The 14,593-nt window shown below is 38.9% G+C and overlaps 1 protein-coding gene across 1 annotated transcript in view; it reads right to left on the reverse strand.

Annotated features, from left to right (window-relative positions):
* Window positions 1–7,600: 7,600 nt before the first annotated feature.
* Window positions 7,601–14,593, reverse strand: part of sptlc3 (serine palmitoyltransferase, long chain base subunit 3) — a 32,472-nt gene continuing 25,479 nt past the window's right edge. The window contains exons 10-12 of the mRNA XM_028469380.1: window positions 10,714–10,849; window positions 8,489–8,618; window positions 7,601–8,394 (exon numbers count right to left, since the gene is read on the reverse strand). Coding sequence (XP_028325181.1) covers window positions 8,281–8,394; window positions 8,489–8,618; window positions 10,714–10,849 — 380 coding nt within the window. The 3' untranslated portion in view covers window positions 7,601–8,280. The remainder of the gene's footprint in view (window positions 8,395–8,488; window positions 8,619–10,713; window positions 10,850–14,593) is intronic.

Here is a 14,593-nt window from a genome sequence, read left to right on the forward strand (position 1 = left end):
GCCCCCTGCAGGCACCCTCCCCCTTATTAACCCCTTAAACCCCCCCACCCACCCACCCACCCACACCACAGGAAGACATCATAAAGTCTTACTTTTAGGATCAAACAGAATATTCAGCAACAATCTATTGTGTTCTTACATGGTACCTCACCAAAAAAAAAAAAAAAAAAAAAAAAAAAAGTTAAATGAACAATCTTTAATTTAATCCATTTAAAAATCACCTTTATGTAAAGCAAATTTACTCAAAAATAAATAGTTAAACCCACTGAGGTGTCCCTAAGTGACAACACAGACAAGTGCGTCTTCAGGAAGACACCCCAGGGTGCCCCACCAGGAGGTCTTCCCCTCCCTGTGGACAGAAGCAGGACGTTTGTTAAACGGAAGGACCTGCAACACTTGACTTAAGCAAGACAAATGGTACCTAATGGGATTAGTCCATGAAATGATATAATATCCCTTTCAAAGGCCGTAGCATCAGACATGAGTGACCCTAACCTCATGTACATATAGTAAAGGCACACATTGACCCCAAAAACACATAAAAGGACAGAGAAATATCCAAAAAAAAAAAAAAAAAAGACATCAAAATATACAAAATGACTCCAAAAACACATCAAATGAGAAAATGATATAACATGACAACAAAATAAAATAAGAGGAAAATATACAGCAAAAATACACACACACACAAAAAAAAAAAAAAATATTCTAATTGTGCAAAAAAAGAAAAAATTGGTCATTATTCTAAATGCTGACATGAATATTAACAATGTGGCCCTCAGATCAAACAATTACATTTTTGTGGCCCCTGCTGTGCTAAAAGTTGCCATAGATCATGGCATGGCATGCATGTATACTGCTGCTGTAATGACAGGCAGTTGATTTTCTCTAAAATGTAATTAATTACATTGGGTAAGACTGGACTGATGTTGGCATTAATCGTGAGCAAAGATTTCTTTGTGCCTCCGTTTGGTGATTAATGCCAGAAGTATTTGTTAATATTAGTAACATGGCCCAGTGGTTCTCAAACTGTGGTTCAAGGGTCCTCGTGCCGTTGCTTGTCGGTCAGTGAATTAATAAAAAAAAAATGAATTTGTGTGTGAATGAAATGGACATTTGAACATCAGAATCCATGGATCCACGGAATTATTATGACTTTTCTTTATTAGTATTCTTGTAATCTTGAATAATTTGTTTTCTAAGTGTTCTATATTGTGATTTAGAACTGGTTTCTCAGGAACTTCATGTTCTTTATAGTTGTCATACTTGACACTATACATATGCACTGAATGGACATTCAAAATACTGTTTGATGTTATTAAATGTATTTTGTCTGTTTCACATAATACATGGTACCTTTTCAAATCTATTTGTCTGTTTCTTGTCTCTCCTTGAGTTGTACTTAGTCTACTGATTTACTAAACTAAAATTATACTTAAATACTTATTGTTTCACGATTGCTTAATAATCTAAGTATCATATGTGTTACATAATCCTACATTTCCCATGAACACCATATCGTGACATGTCATACAACAATTGGCTACCTGCTTACGTTAGCGTGATTGTTATGGTTTGGTTTTGGAGACGACAAACGTAACGCCGCAAAACAAACAATCGGATCTGAAATTAAGTTGTAAAATTAGTTAGGAAAAATCAAACGTGGAGATATTTATTGGGTGTTGAAAAACTTGAACTGCAAAAAAAAAAAAAAGGAAAGCTGCTGCCGACACAGGGGAAAATGAAGATGAAAGAGGATCTGAAAAGAAGAAGAAATTGAGGAGTTTTATTACTAAATGGATGTCGGGTCGTGAGTGGCTGGTATTTGACCATTTGTTCACCTTCAAAATATGCACTATAGAGTTTGTTTACATTTGAAGAGCCTGCATATTAGTAAAACATTTTTTCTCTACAGTACATGTAATTCTTAGTACTGATTACTTCTATTCTTTCTAACTTCAAACAGTGATCCAGGGATCCAATTTTCATCTGAGTTAAGTTTGTTTATGAAGTTATTAAAATATACTTTATAAAAGGTTCACTTCTTCAACACACCCAAAGTTCCATATTACACCTTTTAGGCATTGTTACAACATTGTTTTTAAATAATATATATATATATATATATATATATATATATATATATATATATATATATATATAAAACATCAACGCTTTTAATTGATTTTACTGATGATTTTAATTGATTTTACTGATTTTACTGATGATTTTAAATGTTCTTATTGATTTTAAACAATTGAATGATTTATCATGTAAAGCACATTGAGTTGGCTTGAGTATGAAATGCGCTATACAAATAAATTTGCCTTGCCTTGCCTTAAATGTATTCTGTGGCACTCATGATGTAGTTTATTTTTGCTGGTGGTAAATGTGGTTGGCTGGTAACTTTAAGAATCTACTAGCCATGCTGGCTGGTGATCTAAACAGTTCATTTAAAGCCCTGAATACAGGATTTCATGACCATCTTTGGAAACCTGCCTCTTTAAACCTGTACCATGATTTAGTGAGAGTTTTGTACGTTGATCCAGGCATTTCGAACCTTTGATTGTTTGCAACAAATCATTTCCTTTGATCTCGAGGGGAGGCACAGGCTAAAAATACACGCATCATAGAAAATGCCAACTTCGATCCCTGCATGACAGATGCCTAACTGGTCTGTGACGCTAGACTGTCTGTTTCAATGAGATACTTTGAACTGGCCAGACATGCACGGGCCAATGGGATTGTCTCCACCAAGTGTTTCCTTCATGCTTCTGCACTGCACAGGGAAGTTATTTAGTGGTGTTTTTGATGAATTGGAGTCTTGGGTAAATGTGTCAGAGTGTGTCCCCCATTAGCCCCCTGTGGTGGACGCTGTATGAGACGAACCTGTTTCAAATGACTCATGGTGCAGTGCACAATGTGCTCTAATGAAACACACCATCTCTGCACACTGTCAGCACTGTTCCTGCAGGCAGAGCCGAGCGCTCCAAGCCATCTAAATCTATCCTCGGTCTGCTTTATTTCAAAACTCCCTTTTTCCTCCACAGGAAAAAAAAAAAAAATCTCCTGTCCAAATGGAAAACAGAGAGTTGTGAGAATGGCTCGCCTGCTTTGGACACAGTGGTGGACATCAAAGGCCAGAGGATCCCCCTTCAGAATGCCTGCTACATGCCATTCCAATAAGTGAAGTGTATTTGGGATCTGCAGTTCAAAAGAGGCTGGTGCAGGCAGGCAGGTCTCTGCGGCCTTGCCACCAGTGGTCTGGCTGCACAGATGTTTTGAATGCCAGAACACACCATTTGCTACCTCTGCTAAAGAACAATAGTAGTGTATACAGTAAGTACCTCACCATCACCTCCAGACTTTGTTATATATCAATAATGGAACAAATCCATGTGTTAATGAGAGCCTTTTGTAGACCATCTGGGGAATAGACATGAAACAAATATAAAAGGGTATTTTGACAGTCACGTAGTGATTTCCACGTCTGAATTTGAAGAAAAGTCTGGTTCATTTGATGTTTTTAGGCACATCTGTAAAGGTTTTCAGTCTCAAAGGTCATGATACGCATGAAGATATTTCATTTGTCTTCAAGACACATGAAGTTTATATCATTTAACCCCAGTAGACCCTTTGTATTCCATTTGTATTCATTGACCAGGGGAACTGAGAACCTTTACATTCGTAATATTACTATTTATTTTAGAACTTTTAAACTAAACAAGCCTCTGGAATTAATGAAATAAAACCCCCTTCACAAAGAACTCTCTGTAACACTTTACTTGAAGTTCTATACATTACAATTTCATTATTATGACATGACACCCGTCATTAGCATGTATAAAGTGTCATGAAGGCTGTCATTAAATATCGTTCATTACTCTCACCTTTCAAAGCCCTAACCCCACTACATCCCTCCGCCTAACCCAAAAAATGCAACATAGCTCCAATGGTGTCATCATTTAGCAAACGACACGTAAAGGGCCCATGTTACGCTAAATTAACTTTTCTGTCCTTTAAACATCGTAAAGTGCTATTTGGGCTTCATACACATGTTTTTTCATTGATTCCCTCAATCCTTCCCACTTTGATGACAAATTTGACGCGGCACTGAGCTGGAGAAGCCGCGCCTCCGGGATGCTCTCTGCCGTGATTGACAAGAAAACAGACACGCCCACAAAGGTGAGCATTTCAGTGTGCTTCACGCAGTGCTATGTATATATTTTCTACAGTTTATGTATGTACCGGCGAACGCGTCTCCCCACGCTCTGTCTCGTGTTTATAAAGCAGCATGAGCTCGACTACGAAGTGGGTGGGAGGGGGGCGGGCCGTCTTCTGGCCCGACATCACCGTGCGGGGAGGAGGAAGTCAGTGTCTAGAGACACGCCCACTCATGCTTAAGCATAAGTAGGCCGCAAATCAGCCTGTTTGTGTAGAGTTGCTTAGAAAGTGACTTTTCAGAGGCTAAAACTCTCAAAAACAGGCGAGTTTGGGAAAATAAACCTCAAATACTATATTTTTGGGGTTCTTAGAACAAATGGAGATGGGTGAAAAATAGCATGACATGGGACCTTTAAAGCTAATATCCAGAGTTTCTGAGAAATCTATGTTATTTATGATTCTTTTGAACTGTTAAAAAATACCTAACTAGTCTTGTACTATGGTCTGCTGTCAGTGGTCATTCATATACATGAATGTATATAAGTCCCACCTTATTCGATCACCAAGTGTGCCCAGCCAATAGGCTTTAACTTCCTGTAGCGGAGTCTGTCAATCAAAGTGAATGCAGAACTGTGCACAGAAACAAGGCCGTGCATCACAACAGCAAACAGGTAAATATGATTTTGGCCCTCACCTGACCCATAGACCTATATCAATGCGACCCGATGCAACCTTACGTTCCGCGATGCGAGTGCAGAAAATTAGAGGCGTGGCTTCTGGTAGATTGCAGTGGGAGGAAGTGGAGCTGTTTAGGGCGGGACATCAAGGCGTTTCTCAGAAACTTTGGATTTCAGCTTTAATGACAGCCTAAATGACACTTTATTCATGCTAACGACAAATAATGACAACAGAATGTCAGCCTTATGTATAAAACTTCCAGTAAAGTGTTACCGAACTCTTATTTAGTCCACCAGTGAACTCTTTAAGTCTAATTTTATCATGAAATCAATTCCTCAGCAAAACATTAAAAAACCCCAAAATGAAGCACCACCAAATCTCTAGGTTTTCACAAAATACAATAATGATAGTCCAGTGTTTGAATCCTTTATGTTTCTGTTTAAGTATGAATCGATGACCTTTAGGTTAACACACACATCTGTCTTCTGCCGTGAACTAGACACGGAAATAACGTCTTCAACAAAAGGTGAGCGTAAACAAAAATGAATACCAGACGCTGGTGTGTGCCGGTGCAACATGTGAGGCCACCTTTCTCCTTCCTCCTGCACATCTGTATGGAACAGTATATTGGTATGACATCACGGATTGGACTTTAAACAAACTGCTCTCTATTGCTTTTATCTATAGGAGCCAGATGTAAATTATTCACAGAGAGAACAAAGCGATCCAGTGGAGAAAACAGACATCAATAGTTTTTTTTTTGTCTCTTTCGTGAACCGTGGTTCACGACACGTCATGCTTGCCCAGGATTTGAATTAAAAAAACAAAAACCTTGTCATAAAATGTTATCACCGTGTTGTTTTTATGGACAAAACACAAACATAGCAACATCCTGAGCAAAAGCGAGTGTTGACAAGACCCAATGCGACCAACAGTGAAAGCACATTCATCATCCATTTATTATCTTTCCTGTGTTAATCAAATGATTACCCCATACCACGAGAATTTAGAGTTCAGCGTTAATTGCAAGGTAAGGTTTCTGTTGGCTCAGGTGCTGCATACTCGGCATGCTTCCCCCCCCCCCCCCCTCCTCCAACACACACACACACACACACACACACACACACACACACACACACACACACACACACACACACACACACACACACACACACACACACACACACACACACACACACACACACACACACACACACACACACACACACACACACACACAGACATTAAGCACCTTGTGAGCGAGACAGAACAGCGAGGTCTTTAAAACATCAACAATTGTGCTGCGAAGATGCAGCAAATATGAGCAGTCTGGCCACAAAACAAGCCATGACACCTTTTGGAATCAGCGTGCAGGTTGTTGAGATTTCACTGCATGTCAAAGAAGTCATTTATGTGTGATGCATTATCTCCACCAAGGCTGTAATTTACTGTGGAGATGAAAGTGATGTTACAATGAGCACCTTTCTTCATTAAGAAAAACAAATTACTGTGAAACACATGCTTATTGTCTGCTTTTGCTCTAGTGAGTAATGTTGAACTTTCAGCTAATATGTAGTCCTCAGTGTTAGAGGGAGAGTGTTGGTCATTTTAATAACAAGAGCATTCAGAGAGGGCCAACTGCAGCCACACGCCAAATCTCCTCTTTATCAGATATTGGCAGTTATCTGGATCAATGATCCTGATCATAGTACCGTGATCATTTACACTTTAAAGGACTGGAAGAATTTTCCATCTCCATTAATAATGAGATAGTACATGTGTCCAGGGGTGGACTGGGACAAAAATCCAGCCCTGATATTTTGTGTCCAGACCAGCCCACTACACTACATTATCAGAGACGCCATGTAGAAGTCGTTATTAAGTCAGTGATGCTCAACATGTGGCTCTTCATGTTTTAATTTTAATTATTATTTCCCAGAAAACCCCATTTTCCTATTTCCTTTGGCCATTTTATAACTTCCTTTGTCCCACTTTTGCCTTTTTTCAAAAAGTTTCTGACACTTTTTTCAGACTTTAGCTACCTTTTGCCAAGAAATACCCCCTTTTTTCCTCCTATTTTCATTTTTTTTCTTCCATTTTTGCAAGTTCATTTTGACACTTTAATCCAAATTTTGTCCTTTCTTAAAATGTTTGCCCAATAAATACAATTTATTTCAAAATCCACAATGTTTGCAGAGCTCAGTTTTCCACATGTTATATCACATGACAGCAGTCTTTTTTTTAATCTCAAATTGTTGAAAAAAAACTTAAAATTTTTCCAAAATCTGGCAAATTTTCCTTTAAATGATTCAACAAAAAAATTCCCCCCAATTTTCAAAATAAAGTGAAGATCCTGCAGGGATTGATATACTTACTTACTTTATTATTTATACGTGGAAATGCAAACCAGGGCACATTAATGTTGAATTTGCTCTTTTTCCGACAAAGAAATCTGTGGCCCACTTAAGGTCAAACTTGTCCACATTTGGCCCCTGAACTAAAATGAGTTTGACACCCTTGATATAGTAAGCCAAAATGTATACGCATCACAATTTTTTGGAAAAAAATATGATGAAATGTGCAATCTGGATCTGATGTGGATGAAACCCAGCGGGGTAATAGCGGAACCAACCCAACAAAACTTCATAAAGATCGGTCAATTACAAACAGAGATGTGATTTTTTGACTTTTGAAACTGAGTATCAGTATATTGAACTGGATCCCCTTTATACATTAACGGAATCTTCCATAGCGTAAGGTGCATCTTTGGTGAAAAGTTTGTCAACACCCGTTTATTTTTTTTTTTTTTGACACAATCCTGCTAAAAGTCAAACAAACAAATAAAAAGATGCTGGTGAAAATATGACCTCCTCGGTGAAGCTTTCACAAAATAACTGATTTCAAACATACATTGTACAGATCTGGATGACACAGTTACTGTATATATTGGTTAGCACTTCTGCCTAATGGCAAAAATTAGGTTTCTGTTCAAATTCTCTGGGTATTTTCTGGTTTCCTTCCCCAGTCTAAAAACATACAGTCCTATATGTGTGAATGTGATTGTCTCTCTGTCTCACTTGTGTCCTTTCCCTGTAACAGGACGGGGACAAACTGAGATTATTCTAGATTTACAGATTTCAAATCAAACCTACATCTGATTAAAATCATTTTATACGAGCAAAGGTTGTGCACATTTTCCACAAATACATTCAAATATTGTATATAATAAGAAATCGTATGTGTGTATATCTTATATTTATATACAAATAAGTATTGTGTTAAATTATACTCTGTTACAAATGTATAAAAAGCAGCTGCCATAAATGTGGCCTCTCTTCTGCATTGAGATGTCGGTGTTACTCAGACGTGGTTTAAGGTGTCGTTTTTAGCACAGACACTGAGTTTTGACACGTCGGAGTTAAGATGTCAAAGATCAGGTCAGCTGTCCAGCTCCAAGTTTGTTTCAGCGCAGAGGTCGGGCCGGGAGGTGTATTTCCTCCGTGAGAACTTCAGACAGAGGGTATCTCCCACTTCGTTCAGGTGGTGCAGCACCTGAGGAGAATGAAACAAGTATCCACGTTACATTTAGTTGGAAGTGTGATGAACATGTGGTAAGAAAAAAATGTGTGTGTGTGTGTGTGTGTACCTGGTTCAGCATGTCTCTGGTATGTGCTGCTGACAAACAGAAACGAGCTCGTGCCTCTGTGATGGGTGTAGCTGGAAAACCCACGACAACTACACCAATTCTCCTCTCCAGCATCTCACGCGCAAACGCACTGAATCGCAGACATGCAAGAAAACAAACAACAGATAATCAACCAAAATAATAATGATCTATAGCTGGAGTGTCAAACTGATTTTTAGCTCAGTGGCCAATACGAAACAGTTTATTATAGGTCGGAAATTGAGTAATTTAATCATTATTGTGCTTTTGTTTGCACTTCTACGTATGAATAATTGAAAAAATATGTACGGCACTGTTAATATCAAAGCAATAAGTAAATAAGACAGACATCAGTCCCTGCAGGATCTTCACTTTTAATTTATTTGATTTTGTGACCCATTATTTTTTTTTTATTATTTTGAGGACATTTTGTGGAATAATTTGAAGAAAATTGCAGAATTTGGGAACAATTTGAGATTAAAAATGACTGCCATCATGTAATATACGTCTGGGGAAAATGTGAGCCCTGCAAATACTGTGGCGTTCCATTGAATTTGTGTATTCATTTAGAGATATCGAAATCTGAATGAGTTGGTAATTTACACAAGGATTCATGTTTTCTCTGACTTTTTTGCTTTCTGCTGCAGGCCAAATTGGATGCTCTAAAAGGCCGGATTTGGCCCCCGGGCCTTGAGTTTGACACGTGTGATCTATAGCAATGGTTCTCAAACTTTCTTGGTTTTCTCATGTCTTAATCCAAGTACCCCATTTGTACGGCTACAACATTTTGCTCAGAACACTATGAAAAAATAACTCCAGTGTTGAGCATAATGATGGAATTAATTGTGATATTGCCTCGTATCGTCTTTGACTTGATCTGACGTGTTAGAGATGAGGAGAGGAAAGTGACTTAGCAGCTCAACACTCCAGTGAGTGTTTGAAGCAGCTGAATGACTCCGCTGCTGCGATAAACACACATCTTAAAGCGCCGAGACAAGCTCACAATCACAATAACCGCTTAAATATCCATGTGTTTTACTGTAATGTGCAGGTTTTTTTTTTTTTTTTTGGCTGAAAACAATAACAACAGTGTGTGGATAGCAAAAGAAAATCGCTTTGGTGATCACTGATCTCCCACTCAAGAGCGAGGCATGAAGTCTGCGTCTACAGACACGCCCACTCATGAATATGCATAAGTAGCCCCCAAAACAGCCCGTTTTTAGAACTGCTCAGGAAGTGAGTTTTTAGAGGCTAAAACTCTGGAAAACAGGCGAGTTTGGTAAAATAAACCTCAAATAATATGTTTTTGGGCTTCTTAGAACAAATGAAGATGGATAAAAAAATTGCATAATATGTCCCTTTAAGAATAGTATTATTTTGAATGAATTTGGGAAAACTGTAATGAAAACTTTTGACCCCAAAAGCTCCACGTATGCCATTACGTACCCCTAGGGGTACAAGTACCCCCATTAGAGAAACACTGATCTATAGAATACATATCTTAATTCACAAAAATATTTATTGACTTGAATATTCCTCCAGTACTCGTGTGAGTCTTTATAATCTACTAAAAACCCATAATCCAAGATTTTTACTTTAAATTATGCTTGAAATGGTATGTCTGTGACTGAGGGGTTTCTCTCGGGGGTCCCTCACCTCTATTCTGTGTGGCCTCAGATCTCCATGACCCTCATTTGAATAAAGCAAATCTAGAATAAGGGGTGTCCCTAATTTTTTCTTAACAATATTCAGACTGAGGGCAATTTCAGCATTTTCACAATCAGCCTCAATCCCAAGCATGACAGCATTGAATACAATCAAAGGTCATGTGATTAAGCCAATTACTGATCAGAATCAGCCTTCTCATTGATATTAATGGTAAGTGGGAGTGAAAGACACTTTATACCCAATTGAATTTATACCCAAGCAACTGAAACCATCCACAGTCATAACTAATCAATACCTGATGTTGCCTCTTAAGTGGTTACAGAGAGCGACAGTCTGTACATCTGATCTATGGAAAGTAATATGGCTGCTGTCCAAATTGCTCAGAGATGATATGCAGCGAGTGAGCTTGAAATCACTTGTGACATCTCAGAACATTAAAGGACTTCTGAAGCCTGCTTAATATCACTACAGTAACATGTTGCTTTTGAAATGCAAATGTCTCTGGAGGACTAAAATGTTCATGGTTGAAGTGCACTTACACCACTTTGCCCGGCATGTAGAGTAGGATTGGAACCACAGGTGAGTCATCGTTGCCGTAGATGATAAAGCCCATCTCCTTCAGCTTTGCTCTGAAGAACCTGGTGTTTTCTGCTAGCTGGTGGATCCGTCGTAGGCCTTTGATTTAAATAAGGACAAAAAGTGTGAAACAAAATGATACGCTGGCTCTGTGCATTAGGTGCTAGGTAGATCACATGTCAAACTCAAACTCAGAAATTTCAAAAGACAGAAAATTAGAAATATCTCTGGATGAGAGGAATGCTGAATATGATTAATTTTATGTTTGTATGTCTTCATTTGTTTTGTCTTAGTTATTTACTACATTTTAAAGTCTATATATATATATATATTATTTATTTATATTTTGTAAATATACATCTGTAAAATGATTGTATACCAGTTGTAAGTTGCACATTCTTGAAAGTGATGCCTGGGTAGGCGGGTGGGTGGGTTTGGCATTGATGTGACTTGTAAATATGTATGACAAATGTTGTTAATGTAATTGTACATCCGTTTTTTGCTGACATTCAATTAAATAAGGGGAAAAAATAAAACAAATTGCTCGTTTTTCCCGCCTAAATTCTGGGGGTCACTTAAAGCTGCAGTATGTAAGTTTTTTTTAGCGTCATTTGATCAAAAATCCATAATCATATTTGAGCATATTGTAATTCAAAGTGTTCTGAGTGGACAATTAGTCCATTCTCCTTCTCCTGGTCCTGTAAATTATGTTTATAAATCCAGGAGTCTGATGCTGGACTTCAGCCAACCAGAGATCTTTCTACAATCACGTGTGGTCCGTGAGCTGTTTTGGGCTATTGGCTGCTCGACTGAAGTCAGTACGCGTTCACGTACCAAATGCAATGGCAGATGTTCCAGCAGAAGTCTTAATAACAGAGTTAGGCACATCAGTTACACAGCAAATCAAGCAAAAAAGCAGACCAAGGTAAAGAAGCAACAGTTTAAAGACACAAACATCCTCGGGAGGGACAAACCGCTTTGGGCCCTCACAGATCCCCATGACTGCGGAGGGTCCGCCGCACATACTGGTATCGGAGGGAGAATGAGTTCAGATGGGATAAATCGCATGTAAACCTAAGAGAAGCTTATCCAAAGTGAAATCATTTTACAGTCTGGATGCAGTCTGGTTGTCATTCTGCCCTGAGCAGCAGCTGAGATCACCGCCGCCTCTGTGTGCTTGTGGGGGGGACGAGCTGATGGTAGCAGCCGCTGCTCAGGGCAGTAACTACAAAGTACAATGTGTATTCATGTCAGAGTCTCTAAAACACTAGAAAACTCTCCAGTAACACAAGATAAAGTCCCTACATTTGTCACGAGTCTCTATGGAAAAAAAAAAGTGGCCAAGAGCGTTTATAAAATATACCGGGAAGGGATGCTAAGTTTTGGTTTCAAAAATGGAGCGGAGAGAAGATTCTACAAACTGCAGCTTTAAGATCAAACTACTTCGTATTTGGCCCCTGTTGAATGAGTTTGACAGCCCTGATGTAGATGGTAGCCTGCTTCACTACCATCTCACTCTGACTCCTGTACCTCCATCTGGGCCATTCCAGCCTGGCCTATGAAGTTGCTTATGATTACAACTCAGCTGCAGCACCAGATGGTTCAGTTTTGTCAGCCTGACGGCAGAGTATGCACAATTGCATGTTGCCAAAATGGGGGCTTGCAAATTGATATGATAGATTTCACACAAAATTAGTGACTGTAGATTGTTACTGGAGCGCAGCTATTACTTAAACACACCATAAAAAAATGCAAAGGTACCCAATGTGCGGTAGTAAAATACATTAGGGTACAAATTACTAACAGGAAAGGCGTCTTGTTTCTGGGACTGGCTTTGTTTCTGGACATAATCACTGGAGAATGGATTAGCTTTGTGGTTGCAGCAGCTCTAAAACACAGCTCTGTTAGCGTTCTGGTGACCTGGGCAATGACTGGAAGTTGTTTCAAAGACAGAGAGCGAGAGAGAGAGAGAAATCCCTTTATCTTAGCAGAGAGAGGAGATGGGGGTGGGAATCGCATTCGGACATATGCCAGGAAGCACAAGCCCCATTTTGTAAATTGTTCCTCTCTGTTGAGATAGAAAGCTAGAAGGTCAAAGAGCTTCTGTCACACAGACAAGGAGCGAGCGTGCATACGTGGATGCGGCTCTGTCGGCGTTGTGCAGAGTCTGACATCAAAGACTGTAGTGAAGACGACAGGGCAGGAATGAGAATAAGCAGAATGCACTTAAAATGTTCAAAAACCATATGCATATTTATCTACAAAGCAGTGTTGTACTGACTGATCTTCATTCATTCACAGTGTGGTCAGGTCCAGCTTTGCTTTCTTGACAGGTGAGAAACAACTTTGTTTGCATATAAATCGTACAGCTTACTGACCCATTAAATCTCTGTTTTGAGTGACTTTTGACATGTGGTCTGCACTAAACCAAACAATAACCCAGCTATGATAATCCTAAAGAGATAAGTGAAGTGGCACCTGTTCTGTTTTACACTTTGGGTCAGTTAGAAATAGCATCTGGACAGTCTCAAAGCACAACATGACTCCACAACAGAAGCCCAAATAAAGACAGTAAAGGTATAAAAGCCCCATTCACCCCCCCCGGCTAGTTATATTTACCACATTCGACATGTAATCAACCAGATTTAAATGTGAAAAATTACAAGGCGACGAGAATACCTTAAAACTATTGTCATCTTCAAACCGGTACTGAAGCTTTGCGTTATTAATGAAAGAAAGTGTCTATTCGTACGTTTGCCGTACGGACAACCCACGGTGTTATTGGTACGTTTACCGAAGTACGCGTACGTAGCGTCTTAGGGTTAGTTTGGGTTAGGTTTAGTCTTAGTCACGTGACCTAAACTAGCCAATCAGTGACCTATCCCGTGACCTAAACTGGCCAATGAGTGGCCCCGCGTATGGATAGAATGTCAGTATATTGATACGGCAACCGTACGGGTAGCCACTGCCTTAACAAAAACCTGACTGATTTGTGGCCATGCTGCCTCATCCACAACAAAACTCTTGAACATTGTGTATCCTTATCTCTCAAAAACAATCATGGAACTTCTTTAGCTATTTTATCCACAGTGGTCATCCATTAGATTGAATCCCACAGACAAGTAATCATGGAAATCCAACTGAGTATAAAAGTGATATCAGTGATGTCAACCATAGTTATCTAGAGTACGACTAGTCATTTTTGGTTTAGTGGTGTGCAAGTATACTTTACTAGTGAAGCAAATAGTGTCACTAGTACCACAAGTAAGCATTAATAATAAAAGTAAGCTAATAAGGGGGCGGGGAGAGCAAATTTAGTCTTGCCATTGGCTTTTGAAAATATTACAACCCATCATGGTGCTGGATTTGGTTATAATCCCACCTACTTCATTTGCATGAGGTCTACTAGTACTACTAGTGAATAAGTTGGCATTAATAGTACTACTAGTAAATACATGTTTTATTCCGCTAGTAAAGTTTTTTGGTCCCACTAGTTGAAGTAGATCTTACTAGTAAAGCAAAATCCTGTACTGGTAGACAATTTAGTGTTAACTTAAAAATATGTAACTCCTCTCTACTAGTAATACTCGTAACCTAAAATTGTCCACTAATAAAGGATTTCGCTTTACCTGGAAGGTCTACTTGCACACAAATGTGACAAAATTTTTATTCAAAATCTCACTAGTAGTAGTACTAGTAAGGCCAAAAGATCCACTAGTTGAACTAAGAGACCTAATGAGAACTAGGTGGGAGGGATTATCACAATCAGCACCCTTATTGATTGTAATATTTTCAAAAGCCAATGACAAGCCTGACTTTGCTTTCCCCGCCCCTTTATTAGCA

This window comes from Gouania willdenowi, chromosome 15 (genome assembly GCF_900634775.1).
Source record: "Gouania willdenowi chromosome 15, fGouWil2.1, whole genome shotgun sequence".
NCBI lineage: Eukaryota > Metazoa > Chordata > Actinopteri > Blenniiformes > Gobiesocidae > Gouania > Gouania willdenowi.